At 36.2% G+C, this 17,072-nt stretch overlaps 1 protein-coding gene across 1 annotated transcript in view; it reads right to left on the bottom strand.

Moving 5' to 3' along the window:
- LOC104496559 (matrix metalloproteinase-16) overlaps positions 1 to 17,072 on the bottom strand; it is a gene marked incomplete at its 3' end in the record, with an annotated part of 45,001 nt that overhangs the window by 22,263 nt on the left and 5,666 nt on the right. The window contains exons 2-3 of the mRNA XM_010139693.1: positions 14,942 to 15,064; positions 1,982 to 2,286 (exon numbers count right to left, since the gene is read on the bottom strand). Coding sequence (XP_010137995.1) covers positions 1,982 to 2,286; positions 14,942 to 15,064 — 428 coding nt within the window. The remainder of the gene's footprint in view (positions 1 to 1,981; positions 2,287 to 14,941; positions 15,065 to 17,072) is intronic.

The following is a 17,072-nucleotide window of genomic DNA, read 5'->3' as shown; positions in this document are numbered from 1 at the left end:
TGGGGTTGGTAAGATTTTTATTTTAATTGTCATGCATTTTGCACAAATTTTCCAGTCGTAAAATATCCTGAGTTTTCTGACTTGCCTATTGCATTCTAACAGGAATATGACTCCTTCAAAAAAGTATATATGAGCATAGCAAAGTTCATAAATTATTAAAATTGCAGAATAAATTTCCTGTGATGCCTATTAAACCTTCGTGATAGACAGAAAAATAAATTATTATAAAAGCTCAATATTAATAATAATAATATAATTAATAATATTAATATTAGTATATTTTTCCTTCAAAATTTCTTGAAATTTAGTAATAGAAGAAAGAGCTTTTGAAAACTGCTCTACAAAACTTAACCACAAAAAGGCATGTAAAGACAGGAGCGCCCTTTTGCAATCTAAACTTTATTTAAGTTAAAGGAGAAGGAGATAGCCAGAAGTATTCACACTTTCATACAGACTAAAATCATCCATATGTGGAACTGCTCCAAAAGAGTTAACACATTTTAAATTGGCACCTTGACTTCAATGTACACGTCTGTAGATTTTCCTGAGTTGCTTGAAGTAATACCTCCAAACCCACAAAATATCATGTGCAGTGTTGGTCTCTCACTGAGGCCTTATCATAAAAACACCTTCATTTAGCCTCACAGTGCTGTGACTATGTACCTGAACTGCAAAAGAGAAGATTCCCACTGCTGTTTCTTTGAGCTAAACTTGTGAAGCGGGCAAATATGAGCAGTGCAATACCACAGATTTTGCCCCAGTAGAATCTAGAGCTTGGTCTACAAGAAATAAGCTTCTTGAACTCATTTAGCTACTGAAATACTCCTGAAATATTAACTTAAGGCTCTGTTGCAAACTCCAAGTTACAAATACTACTACATAAAAAGTCTGAATTTTCCTTGGAAGGTCTCAGGTGAGAAAGGGAAAGGAAAGGAATTAGAAGAAGCCTCTCATTGTTCACAAATTCAGTGTAAGATCGAAATACAACAGTTCTGCATTTCTTGTCATCTTTATTATCTTTTGTACAGCAGAAACATCCTCTTTGTACATCTGTGCATCCTGTTTTGAGCATCACTGTTTGCTAAAGAGACTCTCAAAGCTTTGAGCGATCTACTAGGATAACTGAGGCTGCTTGGAACCAAAACGTGAAAGCATGAAAGCATAAAAGCATCACACTCAGAATGTCTCCACAAAAACTGTTCTTTGATACTGTTCTGCAGAGATGCAAAGGCTAGCTTTAAATGTTTCCTGGATAATGGCAGGAATTTAGTCACACAAACTTGGAGCTCAGCAAGGGCCAGATTATAATTCTGTGATGAGTAACTTTGAAGAACTTCTTTAATCATAATTTGGTAAATTTTAGGTATGTCAACTGCACTATGCAGTCACTTATTTGAATGTGGGGGATGTATAACTGAAATTACTGTTGGAATTAACTATTCCAAAAGGCATTCAAAAGTTATTGGGAAACACTAACTGTTCTGGGAATGGCATCTTTGAGTTGACTTTAAATGCTGCCACTGCATCACCATAAAGAAAAACTAGAGAAGACTAGGTTTTATGTACCTTGGTATCCACTGTACTGGTGGGTATCTCAGTTGTTCTTAACCTCTCTTATATTATAGCTGAAGAACAATCCACATTTTCCCTAAACCTAAATAAGTTCTATATGGGAAACAATTTCAAAATGAAAGTAATTTAAGCAAACATTCAATAGTACAATGTTTGAATAGACACAGAGGTTCCTAACAAGAATTCATTGTTTCTCAAGAAAAACACGTTTTCATACTGTTAACTTGCATTTAGACAGAAACTTTTGTGCCTCAAATTCTAATAGACCAATCAACAGAAGATCTTTCTAAAGTAATGTGAACTTAGGAAAGAAATGTGACTGCGACTTTTGGGAATAGGAAGCGTGGAGTTCTATTAGCTGAAAATTTGTGTCATTTATTTATTTTTTTTAAATGAAATCTTCTCTTACCGTCATGATTGGGATTTCCCAAAGTCCATGGCTCATCTGAGTCAAAATGAGTGTCTCCCCCAATTCCTGGCCCAGGGAAATATGCATGAGCCAAAAATCCTCCTTCCCCATCAAAGGGAGAACTGTCTCCATGAAAACCCGATGCAAAAATGATCGTAATATCCACGTCCCTCTTGCCATTTTCTAATTCAATGTAAGGAACTTCTTCAAATGTTAGAGGAGTTACATTCTGCCACACATCGAAGGCACGGCGAATGGCTTTGCGAGTTTCAGCATCACCTACTTTTGGAGTGACGTTCTTTATGCTGAAAGAAAGGGACAAACATTAGATTAAATTTGGCAGAGTGGTAAGTGACAGTTCTTACATCCATTTCCCCCTGATTATTAAAAGCACTGTGCTTTTAATAAAATGTGCTAGTCTGGCATTATATCCTTTAAGAAGAGTATTTTTAAACTAGCTGGTGCAAAATTATTGTGTCAATATGTGCAGTTCTTTATGCTAGAACTTATTATATGTTAGGTAGCTTACTATCGGCAGTACAGAAAACTTTTTTTTTTAGAAGATGAAAAATACTTTTAAATGAAAAATTCTTAACAGTGGGATAACCAGATTAATCAACCACTGACTGTTTTGCTCCTGGAACACAATTAGAATCCATCACATCTAAAGAATGGCATTTAAGTTCTGATCTAAAGAAAAATGTTTCCAGTTAAATGAAGTATTAACTTCTTAGTGAGTGCATTAACAATAGCAGAGCTCCATACTGTGACCACCAACCAGTATTCACAAAGCCTTGAAAACATTTCTTGTTGCATTTGTAATGGGACAGACAATTCCTTATCAGAAATTAAACATCTTTATTTCATTACAGGCTAAGATGTCCTTTTATGATCTGATGACATTTATAATTCTCGCATAAACCTGTAGAATAAGTCAGAGAAGTAATTTTATAGTGGACAATTACGCGCTAATTCATAAATACATATTTAAATAAAAATTTCAGTCTCCACTATTTCAAATGACACACATGAGAGAAAGACAAAAACCTATCAATTACACTTAATTTCAGAGTCACAGTTACTACTAAATAATAGCTGAAACATTCTTTTAAAAAATATCTATTTTTATTGGTGAATTAAAGAGAAGAGTTACAATTTCTTCCATTTATGCAATTCATATGGCCAGCAAAAACTCTGTTAGGTTTGCATCTGTTCTGAAACTGCTGCAATCAAATGCTCTTTGTTCATTTGAAATGTGCTTGACTGAATGTCCAGCACAGATTTCAGAAATTACATCGTTCTAGAGTTCATGTAAGATTTATGTCAGTTTACACAGCATGGCATGTTAATGGAAAACAAAAATATTTTCATGAATAAACCTAGAAAAATTTATTTTATGTATTAAATGTGCTTGATTATATGGTATTGTAAGCCTATATAAATGGAAATAAAACCTGCATGACTAATTTTATAGATCTGACTTCTCATATATAGTATTTTGTTCACAGGTTGACATAGAAAATAGTTACCAGTTTTGACTTCCACTCTAAAATATTCTTGTATTAAGTGCAATAATGCTAGTCTGACCAAAGCATTATTTCTCTTTCGCTTATACGTATGTTGCAAAGAGTTACCTAGACAGATTAGAAGGTAGTATGCTGGAGAGAATTCACTGCTTCTCTTGAACTTTTTTTCCAAAGATGATTTAAACAGTCATTAACATACTTCTGCCTATTCTCTTACTTGTCTGAGTTGTAACATTGAGTCTTGTTCTGCCTTACACTTTCTCATACATGAGCTTTAAGAACACTTTTTCTCCCTAAAAAAAAGACATTTAAAAGAGATTTCTGCACTGCAAACTCATTACCTTTTGTTGTCTCTTTGAAATTAAAAGTTTGAACTCTTTAAATATCTTAAGACATTTGCTCCAGTCTATTAAATATTTCTGTGATTTTTATAGAACTCACTCTAATTTTGCAATCTTTTATGTCTGACTGTCAGAACTACGAAGTACTCCTGTATTGACCTCGCTCTCGGAGAGATAGTCCTCTGATCTGTAGGCATACCCTTACCCTATATGGTGCAAATGCCATGTGATTTGAATTGCTTTGTATGCCCTTTCTTCACAGTTATTTATTTATCAGTAAATTTCATGGTCAGTATTGTGTTGATTTTCAGGTAATTAAAAAAAAATTACCGGAGGCACTTGGTCAACTATCAGTCCCTGCAGATCCTCTCTCCTAAAGCTCCCTCCTTTGTGAATTACTTTTTTGAAATGTTTTAGTTAGTGAGTTCATAAACTACTCATCCTGTACCCCTTGAGAATGTACAGTATTTTACAACCAGAATGTCACGTGGCACTAAATCAAAACACATCACAAAGGCACATTTCACTGCCACTACCAAAACTTGATGACAGTTAACCTCTTCCTGTGGTAAGAATACCACTTACAAGGTTGACAAATTACCTCTTGGTCAGTCCTGCAGTGTGCTCTCTAAAGCACGTAAATTGTCTCAAGCTCAGCCCACTGCTTCTCTTATTTGCTACATATAATGAATACAGCAAATGAATCAACAGACTTTCACATAAAATAGAATATGTCTAGCAAAACCAATACTTTGTGTAGGAAAAGTTCATCTGAAAGATATGGTTTATTTAATTTTTTTTAGTGCTTTGTACTTAGGATTCTTAGTAATGAGTCAAAGTCACACTTTGGTGTTACGTAAATGAGTGAAAGGATGGTCTTATGCAGTGGTATGTGATATGAGGAAAAGGATAAAGACAGATTGGAGTTTCGTATTGGGAAATTGATTAATTACTTGGTTTAAAAGGGTTTGACTCACATTTTAAACCTTATCACTTTACATTCTCTTGCTTTTTCAGTGCACAGAATTAAGGTTTAGCCACTGATTACAAATAAAAAACCGAGCATTGTGCTAGTTGGACTCACATGAAAAAGGGGTTATTACCTATGATGGAAGACCTTTTGCAGGGGGTTCAGCTATTGAGCGACTTTTGGAACAGCATCCTACATGTCAAGATTCACTCTCCTGGCTTCCAAAACAACCTTTTTGAGAGGGCTAGATTATACAGAAAAGTGCAGCTTCTAACTGAATCAGTAGTTATTGAGTAATATAAGAGTATTTCCAGAAAATGATTGTCCGCTTTAATGTGTTTAACACAGCCATGTTTACTCCTAAAAGGGCAAATTCCCATACTGTGTGCAACACAAATGATGAGGTTGTCTAGCTGGAAACTTTGCTTAGAAAAATTCACCAATGTAGACACATGAAATCCAAGTTATTCTACATTTCTTTCATGGTGTTTATCATAGAACCCCCAAACGGGAAGTACAGTACACCACTAGACATGCACAAGTCTAGGGGGCTGGACAGGATCCACCCAAGGGTACTGAGGGAACTGGTGGTAGCACTCACCAAGCCACTTTCCATCATTTACCAACAGTCCGGGCTAACAGGGGAGGTAACAGTCGACGGTTAGTGAATGTGACAGTCATCTACGGTGCACTGGGTGGTATCACTCCCAAAGCCACTTTCCATCATTTACCAACAGTCCGGGCTAACAGGGGAGGTAACAGTCGACGGTTAGTGAATGTGACAGTCATCTACAAGGAAGGCTAGAAGAAGGATCCAAGGAACTACAGGCCTGTTAGTTTGACCTTGGTGCTGGGAAGGTTATGGAGCAGATCATCTTGACTGCCATCATATGGCATGTACAGGAGAACCAGGAGATCAGGCCCAGTCAGCACAGGGTTATGAAAGGCAGGTCCTGCTTGACCAACCTGTTCTCCTTCTATGACAAGGTGACCCACTTTGTGGATGAGGGAAGGGCTGTGGAAATTTTCCACCCAGACATTAAAAAAGTCTTTGTCAGTTTCCCACTGCATTCTTGTGGAGAAACTGTCTGTCCATGGCTTGGATGAGTGTATTCTATGACGGATAAAAAATTGGATGGATGGCTGGGCCCAGAGAGTGGTGGTGAATAGAGTCAAATCCAGTTGGCAGCCGGTCACAAATGTTGGCCCCCAGGGCTCAGTACTGGGGCCTGTATCCTTTACTATCTTTACAGATGATCTGGACGAGGGGATCAAGTGCACCCTCAGCAAGTTTGCAGACAACACCAAGCTAGACAGGTGTGTCAATCTGCCTGAGGGTAGGGAGGCTCTGCAGAGGGATCTGGGCAGGCTGGATCAATGGGCCAAGGCCAATGGTATGAGGTTCAATAAGACCAAGTACCAGGTCCTGCACTTGGGCCACAACCACCCCCTGCAACCTTACAGGCTTGGGGAAGAGTGGCTGGAAAGCTGCACAGCAGAAAAGGACACATGAACATTGGTTGACACCAGCTTAATATGAGCCAGCAGTGTGCCCAGGTGGCCAAGAAGGCCAACAGCATCCTGGTTTGTATCAACAATAGTGTGTCCATTGGGAGCAGGGAGGTGATTGTCCCCCTGTACTTGGTGCTGGCGAGGCTACACCTCAGACACTGTGTCCAGTTTTGGACTCCTCACTTCAAGAAGGACATTGAGGTACTGGAGTGTGTCCAAGGGAGGGCAATGAAGCTGGTGAAGGGTCTAGAGCACAAGTCCCATGACGAACGTCTGAGGGAGCTGGGATTGTTAAGTCTGGAGAAAAGAAGGCTGAGGGGAGACCTCACTGTTCTTTACAACTACCTGAAACGAGGTTCTAGTGAGGTGGGGGTTGGTCTGTTCTCCCAAGTAACCAGTGATAGGATGTGAGGAAATGGCCTGAAGTTGTACTAGGGAAGGTTTAGGCTGGATATTAGGAAAAATTTCATAACAGGAAGGGTTAGAACACACTGCCCAGGGAGGTAGTGGAGTCACCATCCTTCAAGGTATTTAAAAGACATAGATATGGTGCTTTAGTGGTGTCCTGGCAGTGCAGGGTGAATGGATGGGCTCAATGATCTTAAAGGTCTCTTCCAACCAAAATTATTCTGAGATTCTGTGAATCTGTGAAGATCAATCCATACAGACAATGTATCAACCAGCAGAGATTCTAGAACTCATCTATTAAAAGTCTTCAGTATAGACATGACTTCAATAGCAAATAAAGTCTTACATGAACCTGCTTCCTATTACATTTGGCTCTAAATCGTAAAGCTGGCAGTCGGCTGAAATAGTGGTAGCTGTAACTGCTAACAAAAGAAAGAGGAACTGGGTATCTTACACTCTACGTGTCTAGATAACGGAGCTCAAATAAAAATAAGTGGAGGGCATGCCAACTCAGAACCACTCCTACTGCAAGGTGGCAGCATAGCAAGACAAAGGCCATCACAATAAGAAAACAGTATTTTATAAGTATTACTTTCCTAATCAGCAAGTCTACTGATCACTTCACAGAAAAGATGTTCAGTAGAGGAAGTCCCAGTGCTGACCTTGACCAGACCAGCAGTACAACTGCATAAAAGAGGCTGAAGAACATACTCACAATTCCTTCCAAAGGGAAATTATTTTAGTAAGCAAAAAACGATCTGTAAGATAAAAAATTTACTTTGATGTCATTTTTTAAAAACTAGTAAGCTGAGGGAAGCTTTGTATGAATTTTGGAAGATGTTATTCTTAAGACAACCACAGCCATCTATCAATTGGAATGCGGCATTTTGTAGTTATTGCTGTTTGATGCAAACATAGTTTTCCACCTGACAGTTCCTTTTAAATCCATGTCTAGCACAAAAATAGTAAGAATTCACCAGTGATATGCACTTTCACACTGATTTACTACTTCTAGAGACACCTGAAGAGTCTTGTTTTGGAGACCGTTACTCCGAAATTCTGAGTCCTATCAATTTTAGAAATGCTTTGAGTTTTTCTTCCCCTTCCCCTCCTTCCCTAAAATATCCTCAGAAAAAATTATCCATGTTTCAGTGACACATTTTTGGCTGCAACAGCTTCAGAAGCCTTGCAAGGCTGTCAGGATACACTTCACTTGTCTGTATAAAATCAGTCATCTGAAATTTAAATACACTACATTAAGTAGCACACATTCGCCATTAAATTTCACTATTATCTTTTTTATTTTTCCTGAACTGCCATTAGAACAGCTCATTCTATTTTTCACGTAAGTTGCTGTGATACTGTATATAAAATCAACCCTTCTGACCCAAGCCAGACCCAAGTGGCAGTTCAGCAACGGCATGACAAAACTCAAAATGCATAAAGCTTATTATCACTGCTTACCTTAGCAGCAGTGGCCTCCACAAGACCTGTAGTAACTTAGGAAGAGACCTGTAGGAAGTGGCCTGTAGACTTTGATACTTTCCACTGCATATCATAAATACTGTTTTTAAATTGGTTCCATGCTCATTTGTTCATTAAATCCAGAACTCAGGATTAACAATATCTTACTACCCTGTCGTGCTGATTAGATTGGATACTACTGAGTGCTTTTAGAATTATTAGGTAATTATAATGATGCAAGATGATGCTTTTTTTTTTTTTTTTTAGAACATAACTATATCAACTAAATATAAATGGGGAAAATATTTCTACAATGCCATTTCTCTCCAATGTTCCAAGATTTTCTTGGAGCAAAGCCATAAATTGGAAACCCCATTCTAAAGAAAGAAAGAACACAAAAGATAAAAGAGCAGGAAATTCATCTGTGTAGGTAGAAAGATGCAGTCAGTAATATGAAGTATTGAAACATAGTTTAAATTTTAACTTGTTGAAAACACCTTCTCATTGCCATTGCTGTAAATCAAACTTAAACTGAACCAAAGTTATGTGGTTTTTTTAATCCCACTGTTACTTTTATTGAAATTAATAGATTACCTCTGTTCAAAGATACATTTCATTTTTGCGCCATCATTTCTCTAGAGGTACTTTCTATCAAGTTGCTTCATTAATCTCACTGACGCGGGTTCTCTTCATTTCAGCTTCTTTCCAGTCTCACTTTGCTAACTCTTTGTCACTATAACCAAAGAATATTTCTCATGTAAAATGTGATCTCGGTTCACATATCTTCGGCTTCAGCTGTTTAAATCCAAGTCAGAACTATTGCTTTTGATTTTCTTGTCCTGTGACCACATTAAAAGTCCACCTACTACTGCCACGTTGGAAAGAATTTATAATTGTCCTGCCTCTTCAGTTTTATGGATAATATTCTCCTCATAATTCATTAAAAGGAGATGAAAAGTGACAAAGATGAGATTTCCAAGATACAAAGCCAAGATAAACAAAAAACTTGACACATGTCATAATTTACTACTAATTAATTTAAAATAAGTAAAATTAAACATAAACATTTACAATTACAGCATACTGATATTCAAATATTTCATTATTTCAGGATTGCTCAAGTAGATTAGAAAGAAATGAGAACTGATATTCTACAATATTCTACAATATTCCCATTCAGAAGTCAGAAATGCTACAATATATAACACTGCTAACATAGTTTTGTTAAGAAGAGGGCAAGCATTACCTTATATTAAGTTGGACTTTGGGAAAGCACCAAGCTTTAAGACGATAAATACGCATAAATCAACACTCAGGAAAGGAAGTACTCAACTTTATTCAGATTCCTAAACATTGCCTACAATGGCACTAGCAGATATCACATAAATAGATACTGGAAACTTTCCTGTGTATCATCGGGTTGACTAGAATTGCATTTTTTATGGTATTTCTGACCGCAAGCTGGTAGAAGGTGCAATTATAGTGACAGAAGAATGTTTAATAGGCCCCTAATTAGCATCTAATTCTGCATCCATACTTACTGAAAAAGCAAATGCTTAGTGTCAGGAATCATAGCATCCCTGCCCCATCAGTCTTTAAGGGTGGAAGCCCTATGGTAGTCTATCAGTTTATAAGAACTTTTATTGCAGAAAACAAATAGTGTCTCTAGTAAATATTATTATTTTTCTAGATTTACAGCCCTAAATCATCAAAGTTCCAAAAAAACATGTAAGTAGGAATCCTAAGAACAAATGGGTGGGTCATTTTGAAAATACCTGTTTTCAGAGAACCCTGAAAACTTCCTCACTGTGCTACTCCTGATTCTTTCCACCGTCTGGAGGTATCACTTCTCAACATATATATGCATGCATTTTCTGTACTACTGAGTGTTCTGTGATACAGAAGAACCAAGAACTTCAAAATTTGTTAATGATTTAAAATGGTAGGGTAGGATTCTAGACCATGTAGTTAGGCATTTCCAGTGTCTTAGGGTTTTGTAGGCCTCATATGTACATTGGGAAAAAATTATATCAAATTACAGCCCAATCCTGTAAATGCTTCTGTCATGTTTCAAAATATGTTAGTCAGATACAACTGAGTTAAAGCATAGAGTACTGGTAGATTGGTGAAGAGAAGTTTTCAAACATTTCAGTTATTCACAAATTTGTTAGAAGTTAGGATGTTCTTGGTATCTCTGAAAAAAACACATAATCATTGTTTCCCCTTACTCCTGCTTTTCATTTTTAATGGAAAGATCATGTGCTCACGTCTTGATGCTGAGATACTATAGCCATATATTTAAAAAAAATGCAGTGTGAATGTCATCACAAAGGACACATGTCAAAAAGAAATCAAGGAAATTCAGCTTATACTAACTTTGTGACAAGCACAATTAATAAGGTATGTGATTACTTGATTTAGGAAATATTTTCTACATATTTCTCTGTAGTAGTACACTCAAAATATTATTTTATTAAGAAATCTTTATGTTATGTTACTTTCAATAAACAGGATTTTCTAAGTTTTTTCTTAATGCAGTATTTTCTTACTTTTCTGCGTGGATTTACAGCATCCAAGAAAAATTCACTTTCCATATTCCACACAATATGGATCATTCAGACCACAGAAATAATGTAATCAATTGTTAACAACCCAGATAGGACTTTTCATTGCATACTGAAACTCCCAGCTAGCAATAATTCTTTTAACTGGACAGTATAAAGTTAGACGTGTCCAAATCATTCATTTTCTGTTGGATTTTGGAGAGCTGAAATCCAGGATGCATCCAACTTGCTGAGAAAGAAGTAAGACATTACTCTAGGGCTTGACCCAATGTCCACTGAAGTCAAGAAAAAGATAAAATTAATTATAGTTGGTTTGGGATGAAGCCATTGACCATATAAAGTTAAGTTTCCTCCACCAATTAAATTATTACATATTGCTGAACAATCGAATTGCTTTTTCTTCTTCCTCAAGACAATGAAATAATGCAAAATAGCTTTTAAATTATTTTATTTTATTTTAAATTGTTATGAATTCTACGTAAGGGTTGTAATTTAGGGCAATGCTTGGCTTTTTAGAGAACACTCTCCAATTTTATTTGTAAAAGCTTTCTGCAGACTGAATAACCTGAGCAGTTTACTGAAGACTGACTGCTGAATAATAGGCCCACAATTCTGATGAGGAGAACATTATATTTCATAATTCTCTGTCTAAAAAGGGCATATGAACATTTATGTTCTATTTTGACAAAGCTGATTGCTTTATTGATTCATATTGTTGCTCCTTCTTTAAAGTACTGGAATATTTACTTCCTTAGCAAAGAGAAGGTGATTGTTTTTTGAGAGAGTCCTAAGCGTCTTTGTAAACAGCCTCTTAAAAAAATGTTTTAGAACTGCCTCAATAGGTTTCACAGGTATCTTCTCTGAAACCTATTAAATAATATCAGAGATTGTTGTGCAACGTGATATGGTCTAAAACTTTTAAGGAAGAATCAAGATCATATCATTAAGATCTTTGTAGGTGGTTCTGTGATGTGGCTATCACTTTCATAACTCCCACCATGCCTATACTTTTCTGGCTCGTAAAAAGGTTCAAATAATAATTTTCTGTTTCTCTCTTTGTAAAAGTCAAGTTAGTACGGAAGTACTAATAATGTTTACAAGGTGTATTGGCATGAACTATACCAGGCACAAAAGATACAGTAAGCAATACTGCTGTGTAACTTCACTACAGAAGCAGAAATTCTAACAAACACCCTATTTGCCAGTTCAATGTGGCAGAAAGCTCCATTTCCTGAGGGGGAGAAAGTATAATTAATGCAGCACAATGCCCATTCCATGCTGACATTCCCAATACTGAAAATCTGCGTTTTGATAGTGTCTCCACAGACGCTGTTTTCTAAGAGCAGTTATCACCCAAGTCCAAAATGCAATACGTGGCCAAAAAGACATAATTAACATAAATTATAATAGTAAGTCACTTCTTTGAAGCTCCATCTATGAAATCCTGAGGAACTGTTTCAGCTTGAAAAATTATAAAGAGAAAATATGGAAATGTAGAAATAATATTATAATTCGCATGTGTATCTGTTTTGATCCTTTTACCCATGATTACAGGAACAATCTAAGAGGAAATGTATTCTGAACAACATTAATTAACTTAAATTTAGCAGGTGCCAGGAGCAATTCTTGAGGAAAAAAATAAGTGACAGACAGAAAATGCTAGAGTTAAAATATAAGTAGACACAGTTTAAAATGCATTTATATGTGATCTCAATTCTCTTTTTTCATTAACAATGTCTTGACATTTTGCCTGAAGTGATAATTACTTCATTTAAATAGAGCATCTGAGGATACACTCTAAGACCAAGTACACAGACAGACAGTAAGCGGTAAAAGTTGATTTTGGTCTCTCTCCTTGGACTCCCCTTAGCAGTGGAATTCCACTGGTTTGACAGTGATGCGTAGAAAGAAGAACTCCACTTCTGCAGATTTCACAGAGCCCAAGAAGAGTTTGCACATTTACAGTATTATATTAAATATTTTCTTGAAATATGCACCAAAGAAGAAAATTTGAAAGCTTGCCTTATTCTACTCCAATCAAAATCCATGGCAAAAAAAAAAAAAAAATCACCAAATATTTTACTAAAACTCAGTAACTGCTGTTAAGGTCCATGTTGTCTGTTGTCCATCTGTTGGTCTCTTTTTAATGTAATGGGTACATCCACAAAAGACTTTTTTTTTCCTATTACCCTTCCTGTTCAGAAAAGCTGGCGAGTGCAGTCCTATGATAACCATCTCTTTTATTGTTTGATCTGTGTTCAGGGTGGGGACTTGGTTCTTTGTGTGGTTTTTTGTGATGTTTTGGTTCTGGTTTCATTTTCCAGAAAAGTGGAAGAGGTAGCAGACACTGAAATGAGGGGAAATCACTCTTTCTTTGGAGAAATTACTAAGCTTGATTAGCAGTCACACTTCAGACTACAAGATTTGACTGGCCAGTGAGACACAGAACACAGCTGGAAACCTGCAGGTTATAAAGAGACTGAGATGTGTCACTGAGAAAAATGGAGTAGACAAGATGATGCTAGAGATATGACCAAAAGTTTAGGGAAGAAAATAATTCAGTTAACTGGTGTTAAGCCTCTAAACAGGGAACGGCTGGGAAGAACAAAGCAGGTGAGGCAAAGTTTGTAAAGAATTTTATTTCTTTTTTTGCTGTCCTTGTTTTTTTTGTTTTAATTGACAAGGCTGGTATCTTTATTCTAATAAAATTTGGGGTTTCTATTTTAAATGTCTTTTGGTCTGTAATTCACTACAAAAATATTATAGACATATTCACTTCAAAGCTCTTGTTGACTGGAGGTCTTGTGAAAATCAGAGTGAACATTTTACAAGAGGGAAGACAGAAGGTAAAGAATTGCTATAAATTCTTCAAAGTGAGAAAGATTACTAGATAGTTGTCACATAGTTTAATACCAAGTATTAATAATCATTTGGTATTATGATTAATGCCGTTGGTGACAGTACAGAAGATATGTAAGTGGTAGGATTCATACTGTTATAAAAAAAGGTGTAATGAAACAGAATCAGACTCTCTATAAATCAGAGCAATAGAAAACCACACATATTTGAGGGTGACTACACAGGCCTTGACATATGTGTGCACACACACTACACTTAGATTTTTAAATGCAGATAAAGTGCTGTAGGTGGGCATTCTTACTCTAACCAACTATGCATTACATTTACATACATAAATAAAGGTCTCCTGCCGATGCAGCATACTAATCTCAAGGCAGTCAGTTCTCTATCGCTTGAAGTTCTATGAGTGTGTAATGTAAACCAGAGTATTCCAATTCAGACATAAGCCATAGTATTGACACAGAATAACTAATAAAATCATCTCTTTACCGAAGAACAGTCTGTATGACCATTAGAGCTTATCAACTTCAGATTTAGTACTTAAATGGCACCAGTTAATGAATTTGAAAACTGTTTTATCCCTCAGAACTTACCCTTGTTAGATATTACAGGAATCCCAAGGATGTTGTGTAAATTTTCGAACAGGCTGTATTGAAACCCTTAGTTCTATATTATATCCACGACACTTCCTCTCGTTGACAGTGCTCTAGTAAGACACAGTTTGGACCTAACTTTCTCTGCAAAGATCAGTTCTGGACAGTAGGCAACACACTGTGTAAACTACATGCCGGACTCAAGAGTTATACAGATGTACACCCCTGCACATACCACTATGCCCATCGTCATGTAAGCAGGATATGGTTGGCTCAGTGAGTCACCAAATTATAAACGAATTCATTTGTACTTAGAACAGACCTCTAGGCACTTACATTTTGCAGAGACTGACTCCTTTCAATAACCTATTTTACATACTTAAATTAGAGATCTGCATTTCATTACAGCACTCCTAGTTTCAGAGCAATGTTACCTAGAAGCTGCCCAGAGGGTTGAAAGGTAAGTTTAGGGACATACTGGGTGTTAAAGGTGAAACCTTCAGAGAATTTACCTGTTACTAATTATAATCCAGAAAAATAATGTGATTCTTATGTGGCACATACACACTTATCCAGGGGGTAGTCAAATCAGCACTTTTATATCACATATTAATAATAAACTTCTTAAAATATTGAAAGATATTGCAGCAATTTATATTTATTTTAAATTAAAAGTCAGCACTACTAGTGCCATTTATACATCTATATGAATAGCTTTGGTACCTGTAAGTGATATGCTTGTGCTGCCATTTCTGTCCTGTTAACGCATAGCGTTTTCGACGAATGTTAAATTTGGAGCTACCTCTTGTTTGGTCAGGCACACCACATCGAGGCTTCTTCATCCAGCTGCAAGAAACAGCACCAGGTGAAAGAAAAATCACAACTGCTGCACCCAGCTAATAAAAACATTATACTTTCCTGAAGTTACAGTATTAACAATTTTGTGTCTACGTGCAACAACGAACACAAAAAGGAACAGTTATCTTGTTACCCATGTACAGTTTGTGGAAATACCAGAACATGCAGAAAGCAACTTCTCTGCTGTTATTTTTCCTACTTTTCTTTTGTTACAACCTCTGAACAAAGACTTCACAACTGAACAAGCTTTTTACAGCCAATAATTTATCCCGATGCATTCAAGGTAATTATGATCTGTATTACTAGCTTGCTTGTTGAAGTTGAAGTATATACCCAAAGACGCAGTAAAATCACTAGCTCTAAATTAATTTTTGTATTCTGAATTAATTTGCTTTTGTCTTCATTGCCATGATATTAAACAAGTGTCAAGTTCTTTTAATCAAAGAATCCATTCAACCGTCAGATTTTTTTTTAAATTCAAGATACTAAACCTGCTGATTTTAAGATACTATTAAGTTCCTCTATCTTACTCTCTTTCCACTCATTGAAGAGTATCTAATTTATCTCATCGTAACTGGTAGCTCCTCATGGAGATACTTAACTCAAGAATTCTGCTTCAGAATATTTAATGCTCTGCACAAAATCAGGCTAAATCATAAACCACAAAAATTACCACTGCAGCAGCACCAGGCTTTCCACAGAAGCACTTTATTTTTACAGTGGCCTTTGCTATTTCAATGTTTTCCAGTAATTCAAAAACATGATTTCAGAAGCAGTATAATTAAACTGTTTCTCACTTGTAGTGTAAGGAGTTATATAATTTGAGTTAAAGTGAACAAAACTCAAGTGAACTTACTGTTTTATATGAGCTGAATAGCTGCAGAACAATTTTGCATCAGGTAGACATTAAGACTAAAGACATTCAGTGCGTAAGTAAAAGACAAATCTCGTTTGTTACCTTTCTAGTTCATTTGACTTTATTTCTATCATGCCAAACAATTACTGACATAAAAGCTATAGTTTTCCGAGTGTATTTACCACAAGAGTAGTCATACCCTATATTCAGGCTTGCTTGAATGAATATCTGACCATTAAACTGGCATTTAAGCATTGTTTCATAAATAAATATACACACAGCAGCTGAATGTATGGATGACAGAGAATTCATTTGAAACGTCATCTTGGTATGTAGATTCCTTTTAAAACATGTGCATGTAACAAAACCTCAAAAAACCTACAAGCCTACCACCTTTCATCTTTTCCAGTAGATATTCTTAGTTCAATATATGCAAAATGAAGAAAACATCTCATTTTGTCCAAAAGAAAACGTAAAAAATACACAATCTAATGAAATTATTGATTTTTCAGTTCTGTACTCAAGAAATGTGCAGTATGAGTTTTACACCTACTAATACAAGACAAAACATATTGCATACTGAATTAATTTTTAGAGATGAGCTGAACAAGTCAAAATCAGCTGCAGTCATTTTCATAAACCCATGTGAAGAGATTTAGAAGTACAGCCAGACTTATAACACTTCATATATATGCTGTAGCTATGGATATATAGCAAACTACTGTTTAAATGCGTAAGTAGGAGTTAAGCTCACCAGCCTGTGCAAAAACACAAAAGTTCAGTGATAGCACCAAGATGGCACTGCACCCTACTTGGACTGAAAAAAGACTACAGAAGTGCCTGCAATAACTTTGATGGATGACGCATCAATCAATTAGAATCATAGAATTGTTAGGTTGAAAAAGAGCTATAAGATCTTTGAGTCCAACCATGAACCTCACACAGCCAAGCAGTACAGGTGGGGAAGCCAAAACTTAGGAATGCGACTGCCTGAACTGAAGACACCGAGTTCATAGGTACTTGTTTCAAATAAGAAACACAGAACTACTTGTTCTAATTTCTGGTCCGAATAATTACAAATTATGCATGGCACATAAAACAGTTGACTATTATATTTGCAAGGAAGAAAGTCTTCTTTCC

Source organism: Buceros rhinoceros, unplaced genomic scaffold (assembly GCF_000710305.1).
Source record: "Buceros rhinoceros silvestris isolate BGI_N320 unplaced genomic scaffold, ASM71030v1 scaffold8427, whole genome shotgun sequence".
NCBI classification, from domain to species: domain Eukaryota; kingdom Metazoa; phylum Chordata; class Aves; order Bucerotiformes; family Bucerotidae; genus Buceros; species Buceros rhinoceros.
Note: the sequence above shows the minus strand (reverse complement) of the source record. Positions and strands in the feature narration are given on the sequence as shown.